Source organism: Euprymna scolopes, chromosome 42, assembly GCF_053919585.1.
Source record: "Euprymna scolopes isolate OS-2025 chromosome 42, ASM5391958v1, whole genome shotgun sequence".
NCBI lineage: Eukaryota > Metazoa > Mollusca > Cephalopoda > Sepiida > Sepiolidae > Euprymna > Euprymna scolopes.
In genome coordinates, this window is record NC_136523.1 from 65,109,504 (window position 1) to 65,135,742 (window position 26,239).

General features: G+C 33.1%; 1 protein-coding gene across 1 annotated transcript in view; it reads right to left on the bottom strand.

The window, feature by feature from the left end:
• Nucleotides 1-26,239, bottom strand: part of LOC145267162 (uncharacterized) — a 97,166-nt gene that overhangs the window by 58,394 nt on the left and 12,533 nt on the right. Inside the window, exon 2 of the mRNA XM_080123211.1 lies at nucleotides 3,800-3,886. Within this exon, the coding sequence (XP_079979337.1) occupies nucleotides 3,800-3,886 (87 nt within the window). The remainder of the gene's footprint in view (nucleotides 1-3,799; nucleotides 3,887-26,239) is intronic.

Consider the following 26,239-nt stretch of genomic DNA (forward strand, 5'->3'; position numbering starts at 1 on the left):
GAATTAATATACTAAATTAGTATGCTAAATGAATATAATGATAAAATATACTAAATAAATATACTAAATAAAAATAATGAAGAAATTTATTGGATAAATATGCTAAATAAATATATTGAGTAAATATACAATTCTTAATCAAATCCAATTTATTGTTAAAGTAACAGGATCGATGTGCACGTCTACCATCTGAATGTTTATTTAACATGTGGCTTCAAATCGGCATATATTAGATATCTCATCTACTACACTATTTCACAGACCATAAACGCCATGAAATCAAGATGGTGGCACATCTTTTGTAGAGTCCCATGAACACTAATGCATCCAAAACCAAACTCCTATCCTTACATTATCAACGCTCTGATCCCCAGCTGGCATCAATCGTGATGGATGGCTCTCGTCTGGGTGAGGCCCCGTGCTTTGCCAAGCTTCTGGGTTTGACCTTTACTCCTGATCTGAAATGGAACACGTACATCAAGTCTGTTGCCAATGTCGCTGGAAAGATGGTGGGATCCTTCTACTGCTCCAGAAGATATCTCACTACTGATGCAATTCTCTATCTATATAAAAGCCAAGTACGTCCAAGGATGGAATACTGTTGCCATATCTGGGCAGGAGCTGCTAAAAACAGCCTATCCTGCCTTGACAGAGTACAAAATAAACTTTGTGGCTTAGTGGGGATGCCCTTTTCTCTACCCTGCAACCTCTCTCCCACAGAAGAGACGTTGCGAGCCTATCCTTGTTTTTACAATTACTATTTTTGTTTTGACGTCCAATTGTTGTCCTGCATTCTCAGGGTTTTCAGTACACATGACCTTGATTATTTAACATTCCTCATTATCCTATTTTGCAAAATGTTCTACTCATGAACATTTTGATTGCATTTCTCACTCCCATTCACAGACACACCACCACCACCACCACCACCTGATATGCAATAAAAACAAAAACAAAAAACAAAACAAACACCACCACCACCTGATATACAATAAAAACAAAAACAAAAAACAAAACAAACACCACTACCACCTGATATGCAATAAAAACAAAAACAAAAAACAAAACACACCACCACCACCTGATATGCAATAAAAACAAAAACAAAAAACAAAACACACCACCACCACCTGATATGCAATAAAAACAAAAACAAAAAACAAAACACACCACCACCACCACCTGATATGCAATAAAAACAAAAACAAAAAACAAAACAAACACCACCACCACCTGATATACAATAAAAACAAAAACAAAAAACAAAACACACCACCACCACCTGATATGCAATAAAAACAAAAACAAAAAACAAAACACACCACCACCACCTGATATGCAATAAAAACAAAAACAAAAAAAAAAACAAACACCACCACCACCTGATATACAATAAAAACAAAAACAAAAAACAAAACACACCACCACCACCTGATATGCAATAAAAACAAAAACAAAAAACAAAACAAACACCACCACCACCTGATATACAATAAAAACAAAAACAAAAAACAAAACAAACACCACCACCACCTGATATGCAATAAAAACAAAAACAAAAAACAAAACAAACACCAGCTATTATTTGTCCTAACAACAAAATAACAATGTAATAAAAATAATTAAAAGGAAATAAAAGCCATATATGAAAAGGAGATTCACGCCTCCATTAAAGATGATTGGTTGATTTCTTATCTTCACAGAAAACTAAGGTCTTGTTAGGAGCGAGCGTTCAGCAGAACAAGTCAAAATCAAAGTCACTAATTGATTACCAGAAGCTGAACAAATGTTTTCACTAGCAATCTACACGAATAGTACAATCATGTATCTTTACTGGATTTGTAAAAGGCCTACTTGCTAATCAGAGTCAGTGAATGATTGTGGTCGTTTTAGGTGGTGATATCTGCTCGCAGACTGCTTTAAACATGACACTGCAGTTAATGAAGGATGAGACTGTAAAAGAAAGGTTTTCAAAATACATCAATAACATTTATGTAAACAAGGATCCTGTGTGTTTATATCACATAAAAGCTAAACTGGACCAGTTGGTTTGATGTGCATGACCCGGAACAGTTGGAGGATAACTTTATATATTTGGAGAGAGAAAGGAACCTTGCAGTAGAGACATAGAATGGCAGTTTCCGAAATATACACTCGCTTGACAAGACACATGCAAAAGATTTGGTAAGTGTGTGCTAATGATGGCTTCATGTGATGTTAGGAAAGTATGGTCACTAAATTTGGGGACAACAAGATTAGTGACACTCTGCTTATTTATATGGTAATGACAGGCATTGCAAGAGAGAAATACAATGATTTCACCAGAGAGAATTATTGGAAAAGAAATAAACGGGTTGATGTGAGTTTTTTAGTGATTAGAGTTTTGTTGGAGACGTATGTAACTGCTAATTGAAACTTTAATTAAATGAAGGAAAGAACTTGTCGTTAGCAACGCTTAAAGCAAACTGGAGTGGCAAGCATTTCTTCATGCTTAGAGATTGTGAGTCCACTTTATTGGCAATATGGCGACCCTTACTGTAACAAGATTCTTCAGGCACCATTCAACAATTGTAATCAATATTTTATGAACAGAGTTGATCAGAGGAAATACTTTCTAATAGCGCAGCAAACATGCTTTCAGCAACACATAATTCAAGTGCTTTAAATGGGGAAATCAATTTGATTACACTGTATGTGTGTGCCAAATGGCAAGGTGCAATCAAATTGTATTATTTTATCTTGTACTATTCATACTTCCATTATGACCCAAAATGGCATTTTCTATCTTTATATCCAATGTTGTTAACATGTAGCTATTTTATATTGTTTAATATTATTTTTTTTACAAGTCAGTGTATTTAAAGTAATTGGAGAAAAGAAAACGTCAGATGGAGAAAAATCAAGTGAATAGGAAGGTTGTGTCAGTTCAGAAATGTTCTTCTAAGCCTAAAACTGCCAGATTCTAAGGTTGTTGTGAATGAATACATTGTCATGGTGAAGAGATGCAACCAAAAAGATGAAAATAAATTGCAAACAAAGATGCTATAACAGCAATATTTGCTTTTTTGTGATAGTGAACCTAATAAAAATGACATCCTTTTAGAATACAGAAATATTTATAAAGCATTTTTTTAATGTAATGGATAAAAGGAGGTTATCATTGTATCAACATTATCATTTGTATAAGCACTTTTGTGTCAGTATACAGTTGGAGGAGGGGGTGGTCCATCATGCTCCTCTTTTCATTCACTTCAAGTTTTATTGCTTAGCAAAACTAGCACAGGAGTTGGTCATCAGATTAAATTTAATTGTCATCAAACAAACGTCTTTCCAAAAGATTAGGATGTCTCCTCCCCTATATCAAACTTATCTGGTAGGCTTCTACTCTTACAGCTCCATGGTCAGATGAGCTACTAATACTTTCTGAGGCATTTATGACTATAGACAACAAACGGGGAAAGTGATCAAGAAACAACTATATAACAAACAAAAACAAGATAACTCTTCTTCTTCTTCTTCTTCTTCTTCTTCTTCTTCTTCTTCTTCTTCTTCTTCTTTGGTTATTACTACATTACAATGAATGTAATCATGACAAACACAACAATCTTATCCAGGTAGGTAGAAAAGGTATCTTGCGTTTCATAAAATTTCTGTCATTAGATTCTTAACACGTGCTGAGTTTACAAAATCCAATCAGTATTTTTTAAGAACACTGCTGGCGTTGTGGAACTGGCCATTTCGTCCTAACTTGGATCTCCCCCCCTCTTCTTGCATGAAAATGGATAAATAAATATCATACCTGTAAAATTATTTGGCCGAATAAATGTGTCCAGCATTATCTTCATGGTCAAATCTGGTTTATTGCTGTTATTATATAACTTGATGTCTAAAAGTAAAAAATAGGAAAATAAAAATATAAAATTTGTGAACATTTTCATCAGAAAATAATGAGTTGGATCTGTGGTGATAAAACGACATCTAGTAACAATCTAACATATAAAGTTATCTGGTGAGATTTTTGTAGTTGGACCTAAATAGCATTTAAGCTAGCATATGTAATATCAGATCAGATCAAACCATGTTGACGAGGTTGAATTTACCAAAGTTTAATGAACTCCTGATGATCAGTAAGCTATGTTGGTTTGGTCATGTTGAGAGGAGTGACTCTTCAATAAAACAAATACAGAAAACTTGAGGTGAAAGTCTGGACGTGAACTTTGACAACACAAAAATTGAATAAAAACCATTAACAAAAATTTTAGATTATGAAATTGTAATGGAATCAATTCCCAAGCAGTTTGGAGACTGTGATTGTTTTCACATATCGATTAGACCAGATCTCCAATCTGCAGTTTTTTTTTTTCAGCCAATCACTAATTCAAGAATATTCACTTTAAATTTTATGTACTTACATTATATAAAAACCCAAATATGCATATAAACTCCTCTTTTCCATTATTTCTCTTCCACAGATAATATACATGCAAAAGTCACAACAGTTCACGTTGAGGAAAAAATTTCCTCACAGTAGGGCACACATAACAAGAAACATTTATGAACTAGTATGATCAGTCAGCTACGTCATCAGCTGTATTATAACGTTTATACCAATTTTTATCCACCATAATTCAGTCATGTTATTGTTTGAATTCTTAAGCTACACCATCATTATTGAATTTAGTAGTCACTTCTAAGCTATCTAGCCAGTTCAGCTAAACTAAATAAACTGATACAGAAACCTAGAAAGTTTGTTTATAAGAAGGGTGGTATGTTCAATTAGGTTTAGCTGAGAAAGTCCATTCTCTCCATTCTATTGGCTACTTGTTCATGGGTGGTAAATCTATTATAGAGTTCTTATTCCGGTAATAGTAAATTTGATTCTACTATCATGTGTATTATGCAATCATATATTTCTTATACACCTTTATATTTCTTATTGAGATATATAATTGTTCTGGAGTAGTTGACATCCCTATATTCATGATAATATGGACCCGTCTGGTCCTATGTAAGCCAGACATTTCTTCTCTTGAGAGAAGAGCACACTCATAGTTTAACCACTCGTAGTGAACGCCAGGTCTCTTTCACCTTAATATTGGAACATCTGTCGCAGTGTGCTCACATTGTAGTTTGTTTTGCTACGTCGGCCATTTTTTCATTTGGGAACAATCTTATATACACTGCTTGGCGGCAAATAACCGTTTTCTCAAGTCGAACTGAGGTGAAATAAACCTAATTTCAACTTTTTCTCCATGAAAATAGATAGCTGCATCGAACATAAACATAATCAATTTACACATGGAATTCTTTTGGCTGTATTTGTTCAGCAAAAAATTAATACTATTCATTTGTTTTCTCTCTAAGCCCGGCGCATGTTGTAACAATACCTTCTGATAAATACAGCACGCTGGCGGCCAGCCAGTCCCAAGATGGCGACGTTGACACTACCAGTCACGTCGACTGACTCCACCAGCCGAAGGATTCCCAGCAACATCAGCCGTCTCAGCATAACAAACCAGCCCTTATCAGGGCTAATAAGTTTTTCTACTAATGCGATTCACTACTGCTTGTTTCCTGAGACCCACCAGCAGCGAACGTCACTTCTAGTCTCCAGCATTTCCAGCTCACTCCAGCGGCTTCCTGCAGCCTTCCAGCCCTTGGTGCCTCCCAGCTCCTCCTGCTGCTTTCTGGCAACCTCGCCTGCACCTTGCTCCTCTGGTCTGCAATCTCGCAGACACCTTGCTCCTCCGGTCTGCAACCTTGCCTGCACCTGGCTCCCTACTGATCGTCTGTTCCTTAACACTGATCCTATATTCTTAGGGTCGTCCGTTTCTTAACACACCCTACGTTCCAGTGTCGTCCGTTCCTTAACACTGACCCCCACATTCTCAGTGTCCATCATCCATTCCGGATCGTCCTGATGTACAGCCGATCTTTCCAGACCCTAACGAGCAACCTTAAACCACACTACGTCTAGAGTACCTGTTCCAGACCTCCAGACCTTAGCCTCTGGTGGCGTGTGACCTTCTGGACAACCAGTATCCGGATCATACGATTTTTCGCCTTTCTTTGCAAATAAAAGGCGAACCCTCATCTTTAACCAAACAACCTGTGTCTTTTTTGCTGTTTACTTTTGCCTGTGTCTACCTTGTTAGTTGTTGGATCGATTATCCCCAGACGACCACAACACCCCTAACCATGACCACAACATTGGCGACGCATGGATTCGGAAAAAGTACCCACAAGGATCTCCTTTGGATAAGCAACCAATTTCTGGTCAACAAACTCGTATTTCTACCTTCTTTGAAAAAGTAAATGGTGGATCCACAAAGTGTTTTCAATGTAAAAAAATATATATATATACATATATATCGGCTCTACAAAGGACTGAAACCGCATTCATTACATTATGAGAATTCAATACAACAATGCGAATACACAATTGGATTTCTGCTTTCACTTCGTTTCTTATTCGAAATTCTTCAGGACCAAAATGCTTCATATTTTTTTCTCAAGAGAGAGTTAAAATAAATTCTCAAGTGTTTTTGATCTCTGCAGAAAATTAAAGATTTCTTTTTGTTAAAACCACATGCACACGATTTTTTTCTCTTCGTGAATATTTGGCTTATCTACTCCGTAAAGTCACGGGTTTTCTAGTTATCATTTCTTACACACAGATTTGTCTGGTGAGTCTTTATTTTGTCAAAATGGAAGAACTTTCAAGGAAAATAGTTGAAATGATACAGTTACAACAGACTTAGACTTTGGAATTACAGAAACAAAGTAAGAAAAAGAAAAAAGAGAAAATAGTTGAAATGATACAGTTACAACAGACTTACACTTTGGAATTACAGAAACAAAGTAAGAAAAAGAAAAAAGAGAAAATAGTTGAAATGATACAGTTACAACAGACTTACACTTTGGAATTACAGAAACAAAGTAAGAAAAAGAAAAAAGAGAGAATAGTTGAAATGATACAGTTACAACAGACTTACACTTTGGAATTACAGAAACAAAGTAAGAAAAAGAAAAAAGAGAAAATAGTTGAAATGATACAGTTACAACAGACTTACACTTTGGAATTACAGAAACAAAGTAAGAAAAAGAAAAAAGAGAAAATAGTTGAAATGATACAGTTACAACAGACTTACACTTTGGAATTACAGAAACAAAGTAAGAAAAAGAAAAAAGAGAAAATAGTTGAAATGATACAGTTACAACAGACTTACACTTTGGAATTACAGAAACAAAGTAAGAAAAAGAAAAAAGAGAAAATAGTTGAAATGATACAGTTACAACAGACTTACACTTTGGAATTACAGAAACAAAGTAAGAAAAAGAAAAAAGAGAAAATAGTTGAAATGATACAGTTACAACAGACTTACACTTTGGAATTACAGAAACAAAGTAAGAAAAAGAAAAAAGAGAAAATAGTTGAAATGATACAGTTACAACAGACTTACACTTTGGAATTACAGAAACAAAGTAAGAAAAAGAAAAAAGAGAAAATAGTTGAAATGATACAGTTACAACAGACTTACACTTTGGAATTACAGAAACAAAGTAAGAAAAAGAAAAAAGAGAAAATAGTTGAAATGATACAGTTACAACAGACTTACACTTTGGAATTACAGAAACAAAGTAAGAAAAAGAAAAAAGAGAAAATAGTTGAAATGATACAGTTACAACAGACTTACACTTTGGAATTACAGAAACAAAGTAAGAAAAAGAAAAAAGAGAAAATAGTTGAAATGATACAGTTACAACAGACTTAGACTTTGGAATTACAGAAACAAAGTAAGAAAAAGAAAAAAGAGAAAATAGTTGAAATGATACAGTTACAACAGACTTACACTTTGGAATTACAGAAACAAAGTAAGAAAAAGAAAAAAGAGAAAATAGTTGAAATGATACAGTTACAACAGACTTACACTTTGGAATTACAGAAACAAAGTAAGAAAAATGAAAAAAGAGAAAATAGTTGAAATGATACAGTTACAACAGACTTACACTTTGGAATTACAGAAACAAAGTAAGAAAAAGAAAAAAGAGAAAATAGTTGAAATGATACAGTTACAACAGACTTACACTTTGGAATTACAGAAACAAAGTAAGAAAAAGAAAAAAGAGAAAATAGTTGAAATGATACAGTTACAACAGACTTACACTTTGGAATTACAGAAACAAAGTAAGAAAAAGAAAAAAGAGAAAATAGTTGAAATGATACAGTTACAACAGACTTACACTTTGGAATTACAGAAACAAAGTAAGAAAAAGAAAAAAGAGAAAATAGTTGAAATGATACAGTTACAACAGACTTACACTTTGGAATTACAGAAACAAAGTAAGAAAAAGAAAAAAGAGAAAATAGTTGAAATGATACAGTTACAACAGACTTACACTTTGGAATTACAGAAACAAAGTAAGAAAAAGAAAAAAGAGAAAATAGTTGAAATGATACAGTTACAACAGACTTACACTTTGGAATTACAGAAACAAAGTAAGAAAAAGAAAAAAGAGAAAATAGTTGAAATGATACAGTTACAACAGACTTACACTTTGGAATTACAGAAACAAAGTAAGAAAAAGAAAAAAGAGAAAATAGTTGAAATGATACAGTTACAACAGACTTACACTTTGGAATTACAGAAACAAAGTAAGAAAAAGAAAAAAGAGAAAATAGTTGAAATGATACAGTTACAACAGACTTACACTTTGGAATTACAGAAACAAAGTAAGAAAAAGAAAAAAGAGAAAATAGTTGAAATGATACAGTTACAACAGACTTACACTTTGGAATTACAGAAACAAAGTAAGAAAAAGAAAAAAGAGAAAATAGTTGAAATGATACAGTTACAACAGACTTACACTTTGGAATTACAGGAACAAAGTAAGAAAAAGAAAAAAGAGAAAGAAGGCAATTCAGCGACAAAATACTGGAAATGCAGTCACAGGCAAAGAATAAGTTGGAACTATTAACTAAAGTAATAGCAAAAAAAGACAGCAACGAGTCAGACCAGAATGTTTTTTCACAAACCGCGATTTGGTCAGCATTAGAAACATTTCACTATCGTCTTGAAGAGGATTAGACTTCTGAAGATACGTCTGGGAAATTCTCTTTTAACTCCCTCTTAAGTTTTTCTACCTCCACATTCGAATCCTCAACCTTTTGGAAAAATGAGCTTAAAGACAGATCCCATAGTCTAAACTTTTCGAACAGATCAGTTCCAAAGAGGTTGTTTGATTTTCGCATGACAAAAAGTCTTGCTTTTTCGGCCCCGTTCTGGAAAAAAATATTCGTCAATAATTCTCCTTCGAAGGTAATTTTTTCGCCCCTAATGCTTCTCGCCGTTTTATGTGATTTAATCATAATGGGTCTTCCAAGCCTCTTCCATGTCTGTACATTAATAATGGAAATGTCAGACCCACTATCAAGCTGTAGCCTTATTTTTTTTTAAACATTTTGACCTGTTCATATTTCCGGATATTTTGTTCCTCAGGTTCAATTTTCATAAGTTTAATGGATGTCTTCCTACCAGATTTTTTTCTACAATGCGATGCTTTATGCCCTTTCTGGTGGCAGTTGTCACATTGTTTGAATTTGTAGAGACACTCATTGTACCAATGTTTATTTCCACACCTCCAACATGGTCTAGGTGGATCATTTCCCTGTTTCTTTCTCTGGTTATTTTTTGAAGTCAAATTTTTCTTTTGATGGATCTTTTTAATATGCGACACTCCGCTTTCCTCTATGTCGTGTTTTAACGCAATAAACCGTTCAGTCTTCCGCTAAGTTTTGTATTTTTAAATTCGGTTCGTCTTCGTGTTTATTTAAAATTTTAGTGTCTTCATTTAAGACCAGCCCTTGCACAAATATTAAACATTTAAAATTATCTGCTGATAATTCCTCCAGTTTAAAATCATCGCAATGCTTGTTCATTATATTTGCATAAGTAGTGTAGTCGTCTTCCTCTCTTCTAGTAACATTCATACATTTATATTGCCTATGGAAAAGAGACGTTTTTGCAGAAAACAGTTCTGTAAGTAGCGTAACTGTTTCTTGGAAGCTCAACTCACTAGTCTTTTTTGGGAGAATAAAATTCATGAACTTTGTATGCTCGGCTGTTCCCAATTTTCCTAGCAAAAGCCTAACTTTTTTAGCGTCTGACCAGGTACTACAATCCGATATAAAAATATCCTCATATCGCCTATAGTACTGGACGAAAGTGACACCATCTTCTGGATTATAATTGAAATTTTCAATAGCAGCCCACACAGCTGTTTGAGAAAATGCTTTATGATTATCGTTAACTGTGTCGCCTCCAGAATTTTTCTTTGTTCCTCCTTTGTTTTCATCGATATTTCCTCGAAGCATTTCTGTTGTTGAAGCATTTTTCTTCAAATGCTTGTTTAAATCTCTCTTCTCTGTCTACTTGTTGTTGAATTTGCTGCTTTTGCAACGCGAGATTTTGTTCTGCCTGGAATTGGAACAATTCCAACAGTGAATCTTTGAATTTCGCATCCATCATACGAATTCAATTTACAATTTACGCTTGTATTAAATAAATATTCCTTAGCAAAAAAAAAATCAACCAAGTTTTCTTTCCCAATTCTTTTGTTTGAAGAACAACAGTTTAGCAGTCCTTTTGTAACTTAATTTGTATATATACTTAATTTGCTATATTTCTAGTCTTACTAGAAACAATCCAGTGAAATAACATTTGTTTAACATTTATTTTTTTTTATTATTCGCACACGTTTTTACGTAGCAAAAATAAAATCCGTCACTTTAAATATCCGACGAATTCGTATGAGAAACTTTTAGTTTTTAAAAATTTTTTATACCCTCTTTACCTATTGCAAAAAATGATTTGATTCTTTACGTGTTTGCTAAGCACAAATGACCTACGCAAATAATTATTTTTCATGGTCTGTCTCTTTTTCTCTTGACAAAGTCAAGCGTTTTTGTTTTTTTTCAAATCCCAGATGTTATCGAAATAACGATAAGCTTACACGGTATTTGCTAGTTGGTTTTGGACATTTAACTTTGCAGAAGAAAATTCTTACCGTAGGAAAAATGGCTTCTGGCGAAGAAAAAATGAACCCTTTTTCCTTTTCTAAATCACTTGGTAAGTGTGTTCAATTATTAAATAATTGACAACATTTGCGTTTTTCGCTGTAGATTTTGGAAGCAAGTTTTTTCCCGTCGCCAAATTACTATTGTAGTAATTAATTCGCTGTTAATCCCTGCGTATCCAAATATCTGTTGAAATGACAAAGGTGTTCTGCCATAAAGATTTTACGAATCTTTATTTCAATCACTTTTGGTGATTCTCTGCAGTGATGGTCGTTTCGATTCCTTGTCACCAATCTGTTGTGTCGTGAAAGATTTTTATTTGTTAATCTTCTATTATGTTATTGACAGTATAATAACATATGTTGTGTCGTGGAACAACAGTGAAAATAAGAACAATCAAGTCGAGGTTCGGTTAAGGAACAAGTGTATTAACAATAATGTACAAAGATAGGAAAGCGTGTATATCTGCTGGGCACTCGGCTAGCAGTTGAAGTGCAGTCGCATCTCTCTCACCAGTGTTGGAATTACTAGCGCTATTTATAGTGCTAATTGGTGTAAATTCCTCTGTTCAAGGAAGGCCGGTATAACAATTACTCAGCTGGAAAGTCTGCAAATGGCATTGGTCTTTACGTTAATGTGGATAAGACAAAATTTATGACTTTCAATGTAGAGTAGAGATAAAAACTCTAGATAGAACAACACTGAAAGAAATTACTGAGTTTACATACTTTGGTAGCAACAGGTTCAATGGAGAGAAATATCGAAATTCTTATCTCAAAACCATGGGCTGCATTGGATAAACTGTGGTCAGTATGGACTAAGGCTAACTGACAAACTGGAAAAGGCAGTTCTTCAGAGCAGTGGCGGAGTTTGTTCGTTTATGGTGAATGTGGATACTCACCAAAAGATTGGAAAGAAAGCTAGACGATATGTACACCCATATGCTATGAATAGTGTTAAATATATCCAATCATCCAATGAAGCAGCAACTTTATGGCAACCTACCTACCATATCTACTACCATCAGGGAGCAACGTATACGATTTGCCGGTCACTGCTAAAGGAGGAAGCAAGAGCTGGTGAGAAATATATTGCTGTTGACTGCATGGCACAGGCACACGAGCATAGGACGACCTAGATCCATGTACATCCAGTAAATTACACATGACGTCAACTGTGATGCTGAAGATCTGAGGCAGCTGATGGAAGCCAGGGAAATCTAGAGAAAGAGGGAGTCACATTGGTCCGTGCAAGGATACTCATCTATATCTATATGATTTAATTATATCATATTTTTATTCAGCCTAACAGTTTAATAGTTGTGTTTTTCTACTATAATTTCTACGTTATTCTATTATTATATCATTATATATCTTTATTAGGTCCCTATTACTCAGCTATATAATTATGTTTTGGTTTTATTCTTAATTATATTTTTTGTTGTTCAACTGTATCAACATATTTTTATTCAACTATATAAAACATGTTATTTATTCAACTACGTTGTTTTATTCAACTCTACCAAGTGTTTCAAATGTCATAATAAACAATAGAAATATTGAAATTGTAAACGTGCTTTTAAAGTGAAAAGATTTTAAAATATGTCTCTACTCTCACTATAGCAGGTAGTAACTTCTTTTATATTATTTTACTTCATAAACGTATAAGCAATCTCACCTAACATGTCATAACAAATGTCCCAGATAAGTGTCAACAAAAAGGCAAAAGAATTACTGATTGACTATCTTTATCGTTGTGTAGTCTTTTAACATAAACTATTGTTAAGTCAAGCAAAGCGTACATATTAAGTGAAAGCAAAAATGTTGTTTGGTCGCTGCAAATCATGTCACGCTTTTAAGCTAAGAGTTTGCAAGAAAAATTGCTGAATAATAAACGTCAATGTCGCTTGATTTTCTTGAATTATTTACCTGATGTAAGTGGAAATTTCATTGTTAATTAAACATAGGTTTTCTTTTTATCTTTCAACTAGTAGAATACCCGTCTCAGGAAGAGTAAAATTAATTCTCCATACAGAACACTTTTACATCTACTATAAAGATAAAATCATGATATAACGATAGTAAACCTTACGTATAGAATCTTTCTTCCAATTATGATCAAAACCCATTACATAAGTTTGACTTATAGTACTTATACTGATTAAGAATTGGACTATAGTTGGAATTTTCTGAGAAGTTGACGTAAAACGTTAGAAGTTTCATGATTTTTGTTTTGCACAAACCCTTTGAAAATAAAAAAAATATTATTTCAGTTATTACAAAGATAATTCAATAAAACATTGAAAAATGCAAACAAAATTCTTTTTTGTGTGTTATGAAGAAAATACAATGAATAATTATTGGATATTTTTTACGAAACTTTGAGAAGATTAAAATTCAACTCAAGAGAAAAACACTCATTATAAGGTAAATTTCATGAATAAATATTATTTTTTTTATTCAAACCAAGATCAATGTTTAGTTTCTTATTTATATATATATATATATATATATATATATATATATATATATATAGTAATTTATAAAATATATATGGCGATTAAGCTACACTGAATATTCTGCGTTTCATCCAACTATAGGATTCGTCAGGCTTATGCGCATAAGCCTTACGAATCCTATAGTTGAATGAAACGCAGAATATTCAGTGTAGCTTAATCGCCATATATATTTTATAAATTACTAACTAGCTCTACCTACGTATTGAGCACTTTTGAAGTAAATACTTAAAGTTTACGCATAAATCTATACTTTCGTATATTAAATTTATGTAAATAAATGAAGTAGTTATATATATATATATATATATATATATATATATATATATATATATATATATATATAGTCGTAACTTTCTCCACTGATGAAACACTAGTATCTGTAGGCATTAAAATAATTATAGTAATACTTATATTAACTCCTTTAAGAACTTGGTTCTTATTGTTGAGCACTCTAAGTTGAAATGTAATAAGTCGGTCATTTAAGCTTTGTGTGCAAATCATGATGTTATAATCATAAGATCACTCTTGGCTGTCTTGACATTTACACTTTATATAAATGTTAATTTCAACTGTATTTCTCACGGTTAGTTTTGGCCATGCAGTTTGTTCCTTGTTAATGGAGTCAGAGATAGCTTCGTGGCCAGGTTCGAATCTCCTTACCAGCTGTGATCGTAACTTCTTGCACTGAGGATTCCTGAAAGGATGAAACACTAGTTTCTGTAGGTATTAAAATAAGTATAGTAATGATATATATATATATATATATATATATATATATATATATATATATATATATATATGTGTGTGTGTGTGTGTGTGTGTGTGTGTGTGTGTGTGTGTGTGTGTGTACCCGGCCACGCATTGCTGTGGCTCAGTTTGTTAAAATGGAACACATTCCTCAAGAAAAATTGCATTTTGTATTGTTTATTTACTTTTATTATATTTTGCAATTTTTTTTATCAAGAAAATTCTTTTTTTTTTCCACAAAAAAAGATTAATTTTTTACCATAAATTGTTAGGTGAAAGTTTTGTTTTTTTTTTTCAGGAAAACATGTACTTTTTTTAAAGAAAGTGGCAGTAAACGTTTCTTTTTGAAAACGAAATTTTTATTATAAAAATAACAGATGAATGCTTTATATGAACACTGTAAATAGTTAGGTGAAAATAGAGAAAAGTTTGATTTTTTTTCAAGAGAATGTACAAATTATTTTTTGTCAACAGAAAATAAACAGATACTCCCATCATTAATTAATTAATTATGCAAAAAATAAATAAAATGTTTATTTAGTGTTTCAACATTTGGACAACGCTTGGTTGAATCCGGTGATTGCCGATCGAACCCTAATCATAATTGGAATCCGGGGGGGGGTCACATTCTGCATTTTTTAATTTCGTCTTTTGTTCAATTTTTTGAGTGGGCTATCAGGGATTGCAAACTAACAAATTTAACTAAAATGCAAATTCAACAATTAAATACATTTAAAAAGTGCTCAGCTTCTAATACAAATCATAGTAAATCAATCCCTTTTATTGGAAAAACTCAAGGGAAGGACGAAACCAAATTATTGCCAGTATGTTTGGGACAGGTTCTATTTTTCCCTTTTTTTTTCCAATATTTTAAGCAGATTTGACACTCAGCTACCAGATTTTTATGGGTCGCTCGGTTTTTAATATAATGTAAGTAGATGTAGATGTTTATAACTTACGATAAAACTTGCTGAGTATGCGCTGTTGTAAAAATGGAACGGATACTTAAATTTCACTGTGTTTTAATCTATGTTTTTATTGTGCCCTCCCCAACGAATATAATCAAAAGAATAACATTCAACAATTTATATATGAAGCACAAAATTAAAAAAAAAAAAAGTTATTAACGAAAGGGAAATGATTCCATTTTTAAATGAAAAAAAGTCAGTTTGGTATATCTTTGTTATTTTTTACATAAGTCCAACTTACCGTTCACATTGGAAATGTCGACATTTATATGTTGTCGGGTACGTTTACAATGAATAAACATTTATATGTTGTCGGGTACGTTTACAATGAATAAACACCCCAATCTACCCATGTTAACAACGGTTCTCGGAATAGACACCTCCAACCTGCCCTTGTTAAGAACGGCTTTCGGAATAGACATCCCTAACCTTGTCAGCATACCCGAAAACCTATAAAAGTTGACATGTCGAATGTGAACGATGAGTTGGACGTAATGTAAAATTGTACCGAATTTAAAACGAAATGAAATTTAAATTTCCGTTCCATTTTTACAACAACCGTAAAAGCAGAGCATTCTATGCAAATTTTCCCTAACAGTGTATTAATGTTATTTTTTTTTTCAAGTAAAAATAATATTTAGGTTTATATATAAATTCCTAAACTCATTTCACACGAAATAATTTAGGTGACTGAAATAGGAATCTAATTGAGACTTTAATTTTCTGAATAGTAAAAAGATGATCCACAATGGTCGATTTGCTGCTAATATCCATTTTTATTTTAGGTACGAGCAAAAATAAACGAAGAATACGGGTACCTAGTTTTGAAAGCCGATTTATCATAATTTTTTTGTAGGTTTCCGACAACTTCTTGATTGTATTTGAAAGATTAAGAACTAAACTTAATTGGTAAAATCCATTGAAAGCGGTCGGTGGTTCTATGAGAAAATAAAGCTGTGTACGCATTATAAATGTTTCTTTTCTGTGTCTTACGTTATACATTAGTACATTAGGGGTCATTTCGAGTTAAAAGTTTATTTACTGCACTCATCTGGACTAGAGAAAATCATGATTTAAATGTGTATGTGTCGTCTAAATAACTAACGATAATTCTCTGGTATGGCCGACCAGACGGGTGATCAAAAAGTCAGATCGAGCGTACCGCGTACCGGAAAACGAAATGAGACCTTATTTGATCTCATTTCGTTTTCCGGTACGCTCGATCTGACTTTTTGATCACCCGTCTAGTCGGCCATATCAGAGAATTATCGTTAGTTATTTAGACGACACATACACATTTAAATCATGATTTTCTCTAGTCCAGATGAGTGCAGTAAATAAACTTTTAACTCGAAATGACCCCTAATGTACTAATGTATAACGTAAGACACAGAAAAGAAACATTTATAATGCGTACACAGCTTTATTTTCTCATAGAACCACCGACCGCTTTCAATGGATTTTACCACTTAATTTCCCAAAGGAAAAACATATTTGTACACGTGAAAAAAAAAAAAAAAAAAGTTATGAAAAATGTTTTCACGGTGATCTTACTAATTCAGCTAAATTTTGAAGTTAAATAAATTCATTGTAAAAATCCTTTTAGAGATAAATATTAGTTTTCTAGGTTTATTTAAAAGATAATTAGTAAAATAAAGTCCTAAGATATTGAATTAAATAATAATAAAAAAAAAACACCTTGTTTGTGCTAAAAAATAGTTGAATTAGTCCCGAGTGTTTTTGCCGTCCGCATAAGCACAACAAACCGTACTTTTGGAAATACGGAATATACAGAGGCCCAAAATCTGAGACAGTCGAACGAAAAACAGTCTGAGAATGATGTCATGAAAGGAAGGAGGGGGGGCTTTTTTTTTTTTTTTACCCACTTTTTTTTTAGCACTTTTTTTAAAATATTAAATAAACAATGCTTAATTCAATGATAATATCGGTAGTTCGAGAAATTCATTTTTCTTCGAGTTATATCGAATTCATTAATACGGATTTTAGGGGCTTTTTCGTAATGTTCTTGTAAAAAATTTTTTTTTATTATTGTTACAAATTACGATGCTTTATTTAGATATAAAAAAGCAAAAATAAATTCTTGCGTTTTTATTTGCTACTGAAAACCATAACTTAAGTAAAGGTATTTTTTGTTTAAACAAAATAATACATTTTCACTAAGATTTAAAGAAAAAATAATTCCGCGATCATTATTTGATAAATACTGAAATTTTCATAAAAATTGGTTAATTTCCTGATTTTTTGGTGAATTTTTAAGTATAGGGAGGACTCAAAATGTTTATAAATTTTGAGCGTCGGCATTCATTTTGCCCGTAGGAAAGCGACCACATGTGGTTAATTAAATTTCAATCACATGGTTACATTATGAATAATCACATGATTAAATCCATTTAAAATTTACCGATTAGAATCTGATATTTTAAAAAAATTATTTCATACAACATAAGAATTTGTTTACATTAAGCGAGACCACGGCCTGTCGTAGTGAGACCAAAAATTCCTTTAAGTGATGTCACGTGACGGCAGGCGGTCATATATAAATATGTCCCCAAATAAAAAAATGGCAACATCGGAACAAAGAAAACCACAAATTTATTAAAGAAAAATTAAGTTTAATGTTATAATTAAAGAGATATATAAAAACACGCATGGGTACAGTAAACATTATACCAAAATGTCGAAGCAATCGGTTCAGTGGTTATTTAGACTACTAATAACGAACGAACCAAGAATTACATTATATATATATATATATATATATATATATATATATATATATATATATATATATATATATATATATACTAGCCGTACCCGGCCACACGTTGCTGTGGCTCAGTTTGTTAAAATAGAACACATTCCTCACAAAAAATTGCATTTTGTATTGTTTATTTATTTTATTATTTTTGCAATTTTTTTATCAATAAAAGTTGTTTTTTTTTCCCCAAGAAAAGGTGAATTTTTTACCATAAATTGTTAGGTGCCAATTTTTTTTTTTTTTTTTTTCAGGAAAACTTTTTTTTAAAAGAAAGTTGGCAGTAAACATTTCTTTTTGAAAACAGAATTTTTATTATAAAAACAAAAATGAATGTTTTATATGAACACTGTAAAAAGTAGAGGAAAGTTATATTTTTTTCAAGAGAATGTACAAATTTTTTTTGTCAATAGATGTTAAGAAAATAAACGGAAAAATACTCCCATTATTAATTAATTCTGCAAAAAGATAAATAAAACGTTGGTTTAGTGTTTCAACATTTGAACAACGCTCGGCTGAATCCGGTGATTGCCGGTCGAACTCTAAACTAATTGGAATCCGGTGCGGGGGGGGGAGTAAATTCTGCATGAGTACCATTCTTTTTAATTTTGTCTTTTGTTCATTTTTTTGTGTGGGCTTTTAGCGCTAGCAAACTAACAAATTTAACCAAAATGCAAAAAATTCAACAATTTAATAATTTTAATAAGTGCCCAGCTCCTAATACAAATCCTAGTAAATCAATCACCCTTATTGGAAACACTGAAAGGGAGGACGAAACCAAATTATTGCCAGTATGTTTGGGAAAGGTTCTATAGGTGTATCAGAAAGTGGCCATTAAAAATGATGATCAGAACCTTAATAATTCAACTTACTATTTTTTGAAGCTTGTAACTACTTGAAAATATAATTCAAACCCTAATTTTTTTTCAATTAAAGGAGCAAAGACCAAATTAAAAAAAAAATAACAGGTTTAATAGCAAATTATGCAATATTTGTTTCTTTAAAGCGGTTTTCTTTAAAAAAAAATATAAAGAAAATCAATATATTTTACTTGCTTATAAATATATGTATATATATATGCCAAAAAAATCATTGACCTAAAAAAAAAAATATTATTAAATGGGTAGTTCCATTCTTCATTGTTAAGAATTGATCTATATTTATATTTTAAATTCCATGTATTTTTTTAAATAAAAGGATTTTTTAAAGCGAGGGTCCTAGAAAATCGCATTTTTGTAACATGTTTTGCGCGAAGCGTTAAATAGCTGCTGCTGCTAAAATGAAATTTATGAAGTATGGTTTCGGCCAAGGGCATAAATAATGTCTCTTTTTTTATTGCATGTGTTACCCAAAATTAGTATTTTTCATCCTCCGTAGTTAAAAAAAGAAACGCACATTCACTTATAAGTTTTTCCCATAGAACAAAAAATCCGCTTCATCGATTTTCAAAAAATTCTTTTAATGAAATACACGAGTTTTTGATTGATATATTTTAATACTTCTTCATCAACTAATTTTTTTTTAATATCTAAAAAAAGAAAACATTCAATGAGATAGAAAAATTTGCCGTCAGCATCTGGTATTTACTTGACAATTTAAGCATAACATGAGCTTTCATTAAAAAAAAATCAACGTGTATTTTTTTATAAAAAAAAAAGGTTTTACACTTTGGACTTTACAAGTAAATTTCCAAAAAACTATTCTTTTTTTGTTTTTAACTGGAATATTTTCTTTATTGATCTTTTATCTTCAATTTGTGATATATAAAACTTTGACACATAAATTAATTATTAAAATTTTAATAAACATTTCAAAATGTAAATTTGAAAAAAAAAAAACGTTTGTCTAAAATATTATATTAAGTTTATTGGAAAGAGCATAAAAGTTCACATTGACCTTGAAAATATCGTAAAAATTGAACCAATAGAAAAATTTTGATAGATTTTTAAATTTAAAAAATTGAAAAATATTTAACGCGTAAAATTCTATTGGTTTTATTATGTAAAAAAATGTCTGCATGAAGGCACGCCGGCATTTTGTAAACATTTTGTAAACACTCTTTTTTTTAAATAAAAAATAATATTTCTATTATTTTTTAAACAACTTTAATAGTTTATTTTGAAAGTATATTCCATATAGAAAATAAACAACTCACTTTAAAAGGAGAAATTACGAGTTTTTTTTTTTATATTTCATTCGCAGTTTTCTGTTAAGGGTGTCAAAGATTCCTCCAAATTTCTGATATATCTAGAGTTTCTATTCTTTTTTTTCTTTCTTCTTTCAGTATTTTAAGCAGATTTGTCACTCAGCTAGCAGATTTGGTGCTTCTACACTTTATTGCCGAAATTGGAGACGCCATTTTTTTCACGCACTTGCTATCCAAATCTAGTGGAGACATCATTATATGGCCGAACGATTGCTTCCGGAAAGGGAAAGAATAAATTTACCAAAATTTACATTTATTACTTCCGGAAACGATAAATTAAACTAAGTAAATTTACCAAAATTAACATTTATTACTCCCTTAAGCTAAAATTATTATTTATTACTTCCAGAAACTTGGTAAACCGATATTACTGGAGAAAATGAATCTTGACAATTCAAAAAAATGTTTAAAATTATTTATATTAAGGGTGCTGGAGGTAAACCTTTTATCTGGGCTGACGTTATCCGCCTGATAGTCAGGGACCCGAACCTTGGATTAATCACTAAGGAGGCTGTCCTCTCAGCAGGTGCAAAGTACTGGGGCTGCTGTATTGCCATTTTGTGAATGGATTCTGGACCATGCAGTAGCTTCTGGTGGGACCTCTCGATGCCATATTAGTGGGTAATTGTCACGGCTTTACCTTATCATGAGCTACAAAAAAAAAACAAAAAAAATTTTTCATTTCTTTTTCTCTCTTAGTTTCCCCTCTCTGTCCTGCTCTAAGTAAATCTGACGACCTAGTCCACAATTCCAAAATTTCATTATGACAAGTTTCAAGAAAAAATACACAATTAAACCTGGTTCTCCAACTTCCAACGTAGACCCCTACTACCATGTCTCCTTCTCTAACATCAGGGGTCTACGTTCTAACCTTCCAGAGGTTGAAACCCAATTACAGGAGACTAAACCAGACCTTTTATTTTTAAGCGAAACTGGCATTGGACAGGCTATTTCCCTAGAAGAGTTCGCAATTAAAGGATACTCTAACTTAACTTCTAAATCTGACCCCCAAGATCGCCATGGGCATGGAATATGTGCCTATATAAAAGATGGCTTTCCATGTGGTAGGGACATCTCCAGAGAAGATCCTAACTTACCCTATATGTGCTTCCGGGTTGCTTTAGCTCACACTACTGCATTTATATTTACTCTCTATCACCCCCACAACAGCAGAGTTACTATCTTTAAAAGCATATCTGAGAAAATTGACCAAGTCCTATCTGCTTATCCTTCAGCTAATATTCACGTATGTGGAGACTTCAATGTTCACAACGTCGAATGGTTGACCCACTCAAACAAGACCGATGATGAGGGGAGGTTCTGTCATGATTTCTCCATTGCCTATGACCTCACTCAGATTGTTCATAAACCCACCCGTGTGCCCGACAATGACGGCCAGTATGCGAGTCTACTAGACCTTTTTCTTACAACTTGCCCTGAACTATATTCAGTTTCTTTTCTGTCTCCTCTTGGATCTTCCGACCACTCTGTTGTATCAATTAAGATAAAAATGAAATGTAATAAGTCCCCAAACGTACCTCTCCATTGTACAGTATATCGATACACTAAGGCTGACTGGGATAGCTTCCGTACATTTATATCGGATCTACCTCTGCATTCCATGTTTAAAAAGGATGTGTCCTCTATAGTATCAGACCTGAAGGAATGGTTAATTGTAGGTATAGACCGTTTCATACCATCAAAAAAGTTCCAGCAAAAACCTAACAGCCAGCCATGGTTCTCTCCAGAATGTGCTGCTGCCATTGCGCACAGAAATCACTTTTTCCACTGCTTCCAACGTAATTGATGTATGGAAACTAAAGCTGCTTTCAGGACTGCCAGCAACTATTGTAAGAAAGTAATAAAGAACGCAAGAGAGTTGTATGCTCAATCCGTTAAGTCCAAAGTAGCTGAGCAGCGGCTTGGTTCCCACCAGTTTTGGCAGATAGCAAACAGAATGCTGAACAGAAGCGTGTGCTCTATCCCAACCATCATCAATGGACCTGAGGTAATCTCGTCAGCATCAGACAAAGCCAAACTCTTTGCCAAGAACGTTGCAGCTAATTCTACCCTTTGCGACCAAGGCCACCAACCCCCAATATTTCCTCCTGTATCAGAAAACACGCTATGTGATATACATATATCTGTACGTGATGTTGCCAAGCTAATCAAAAACCTTGATTCCAGTAAAGCAACTGGCCCTGACGGTATTCCAATTATAGTACTCAAAAAACTTCAACCTGAACTAGCGCCCATACTTACAAAACTGTTTAAACGTTGTCTTTAGGAGAATAGTTTCCTATCACCCTGGAAAATTTCATCAGTATGCCCTGTATTTAAGAATTCAGGTGATCGCTCATCCCCCTCTCAGTACAGGCCAATAAGTCTTCTGTGTGTCATGAGTAAGTTGCTGGAATCTGTGTTAAATACAGAAGTAATCAATCATCTCAACAAAAATAACCTTCTTAGTGACACTCAATATGATTTCCGTTCTGCTAGATCTACAGTTATATCTCATAGGATTAGCAAATCTCTCGACGGAGGCAACCTTTCTAGGGCAATTGCTCTTGACATATCTAAGGCCTTTGATAGGGTATGGCATAAAGGTTTACTTCACAAGATCTCTAGCTATGGTATAGCTGGAAATGTCTTCTCAATTATTAAATCATTTCTTTCTGATATGTTCATAAGAGTAGTAGTTGATGGGCAAAAATCAGAAGCTCACAGTATTAATGCTGGTGTCCCTCAGGGGTCCATCCTGGGCCCAACTCTTTTCCTGATCTACATTAATGATCTTCCAAATCACATCCTTACATTATTTGTAGACATTTATGCTGACGACACTACCATTTATGGTAGTACATCTAAGACAGTAAACGACCAAGTTCTCTCCGATTCTCTCTCCTCTGATCTTGATCACGTTGTACAATGGGGAAAGGAGTGGCTGGTTACTTTTAATGCATCTAAAACCAAGCTTCTTTCTTTACATCATCAACATTCTGATCCACATCTGGCATCAATTGAAATGAATGGCTCTCGTCTTTGGGAGGCCTCAAGTTTTGACAAGCTTTTGGGCTTGACCATTACTCCTGATCTTAAATGGAACACGTACATCAAATCTGTTGCCAAAGCCGCTTGAAAAATGGTGGGATCTTTCTATCGATCTGGTAGATATCTCACTGCTGATGCAATTCTCTATCTATATAAGAGCCAGATACGTCCAAGGATGGAATACTGTTGCCACATCTGGGCAGGAGCTCCTAGAAAGGACTTGCCCTGCCTTGATAGAGTTCAAAATAGACTTCGTAGCCTCGTAGAAGATATCCTTTTCTCTTCCCTGCAACCTCTATCTCACAGAAGAGATGTTGCGAGTTTGTCTCTGCTTTATCGTTATTTTCATGGAAGGTGTTCGACTGAGCTTCAATCTATGGTCCCCCCTCGCCAAACTTTCACAAGAAACACTAGACTAGCTGAAAACACTATCAATAATTCTCCCCACTCTTTATCTGTGCCTAAACCTAAACGTAGATTCCATGAACAAAGCTTCTTTCTTAGAACTGCACACCTGTGGAATTGTCTTCCGTTTCCTGCTTTCCGGCTGACTACAATATGGTTGTGTTCAAGTCTAACGTAAATAAGTTCTTGATGAGCCGTTCCACTTAAGTTATCAAATTTACCGAATTTTCATTACTTATGATTTCTATATTGTCCAATTTCTACTGTACACCCTTATCCTTGAGTGGCCTCTTGGCCTTGATAATGTTGTGATGCCTATGTAAAAAAAAAAATTGTTCGAAAAAAAAAAAAACACAAACGAAAAAATAAACAAACAAAAACAAACCTAATAAATGTTTTGATTTTCAAATGACGCTCGAATATGTTATTTCAATTTTGTGTTTAAAAAAAAAAAATGTTCCATGGAAAACTTTCCCGTTCTCATCAATTAAATCGAAACATTTCCAATTAAACAATTTTTTTTTTCATTTTCTTTATTTACTTTTAAAGCAACATTATACTTTTTATAAAATATTTTTTTTTGTTTTGTTTTGTTTTTTTCGAACAAATAAATAATTTTTTTTTTTTTGAATTGTCAAGATTCATTTTCTCCAGTAATATCGGTTTACCAAGTTTCTGGAAGTAATAAATGATAATTTTAGTTTAATTTAACGTTTCCGGAATATAATAAATGTTAATTTTGGTAAATTTATTCTTTCCCTTTCCGGAAGCAATCTGTCGTAGCCCCGACGCACGCGCGTCGAATCTACTCCAAAACAAAATAATGGCGCGCTCTGCCCTGCCTCAACAGTAAAACCCAGCTGCGCGTAAATTTTCTTTACCCACCCACGCAAATTCGGTGTTCCTTAAACGAAATTTCAGTTATTCGTGCGGACGTCAGTTAAGGCATCTTACGTCATAAGAAAGTTATTCTTTTCATCCAATCAGATTACAGGGAAAAACAAATTTAAAAAAAAATGGTTTTTCTGAATGCCTCCCTGGAGCCGGTAGGACAAGTATAAAAAGGGCATTTTTCGCCCACATTGAGGAGTCGACCTTTGAACACCATGGGTACTTGTGCATTTAACGAACCAGACTTAACTCAGCATTTGACGGTGAACCACTGAACCACAGCCTGAATTTTGTTGATCCCGTACTCAACCACAAATCATGTGGAGCGGATGTGGAAGGAAGCCAAGCAACGAAATAAACGGGAATGCGGTACCAACCGGGAACTTTTGGACACACATCTTATTGAGTTTATGTGGAGGCAAAAGTTTGGTAGGCAGCCTTTTGACTCCATATTAACCCATATAGCTGAACGCTACCCGGTTGGTAAGGAGGAGCTTCCTATCACAATCGCTACCTCTTCTCCGTCTACTTTGTCGTCTGAAGCCCTACAAAAGTCTGAGGAAAATATATCCTCCTGAGAAAAAAAAAAAAAAAACTGTATATATATATATCGCAGGGATTTCATTAAAAAAAAAAAGATCCTTGTTTCTAGCAAAAAAAAAAAATCCTTGTTTATGACGAAAAAAAAATGTACAAATAATCCTTGTTCCTGCCCCCCCCCCAAAAAAAAAAACAGTTCAGACAAAAAAAGTTTCCTATTATTTAAAAAAGAAAAAAAACTTGTTTTTTATGTATTTATTTCGAAAACAGAAAACAATTTCAAACAACAACAACAACAACAACAATAATAATAATAATAATAATAATAATAATAATAATAATAATAATAATAATAATAATAATAATAATAATAAACAAAAAAAAACAAATGAACGGTAGGTTTTTGCTTTTTATTTATTTTTTGATGTTTCTACATTTTACAATTTCATTGTACAGTTATTTTGTTGTAGCGTTGTTTTTATTTTATCGGCAACGCTCGGTTTTATCCGGCTGTTGACGTCATGATGCGCCGGACAAAGCCGAGCAAATGCTGAGTTACGTCTGGTTCGTTAAATGCACAAGTACCGCAAAATAAAATGAATCTTTAAGACAATATTTACTATAATGTAAAACAGGTTGTAAAATGTCAAAGATCCATTTTGAGACCTTGTGTTGCGATGACCCTACCATGGAGAGAATGGATCTTAATGGGATATCCGCTTTATGGATTTTAGGGAGACCATATAACCTTGGGCGGATAGATCCAGAGGGTCTTATCTCACTAGCTACGTTCGTCGGAAGTACACCGTTTTTGACCCACTTGACCAGTTTTTTTTTAAATTTTGTTTCCAAGGAGACGGTTGAATCATGAGTTGCGACAGGGCCCAATTTTTCAAATTTGTCTTTGTCATCTAGTATTACTGACATTTGGTCAACGTACTCATGATGGTTTAGTATAACAACCCCTGACCCTTTATCTGGTCTAGTAATAACTAATGATGGGTATTGTCGTAGAGTTTTAATAACTGCAAAATGCTCTTTGAGCCATTTAAACTCAGAA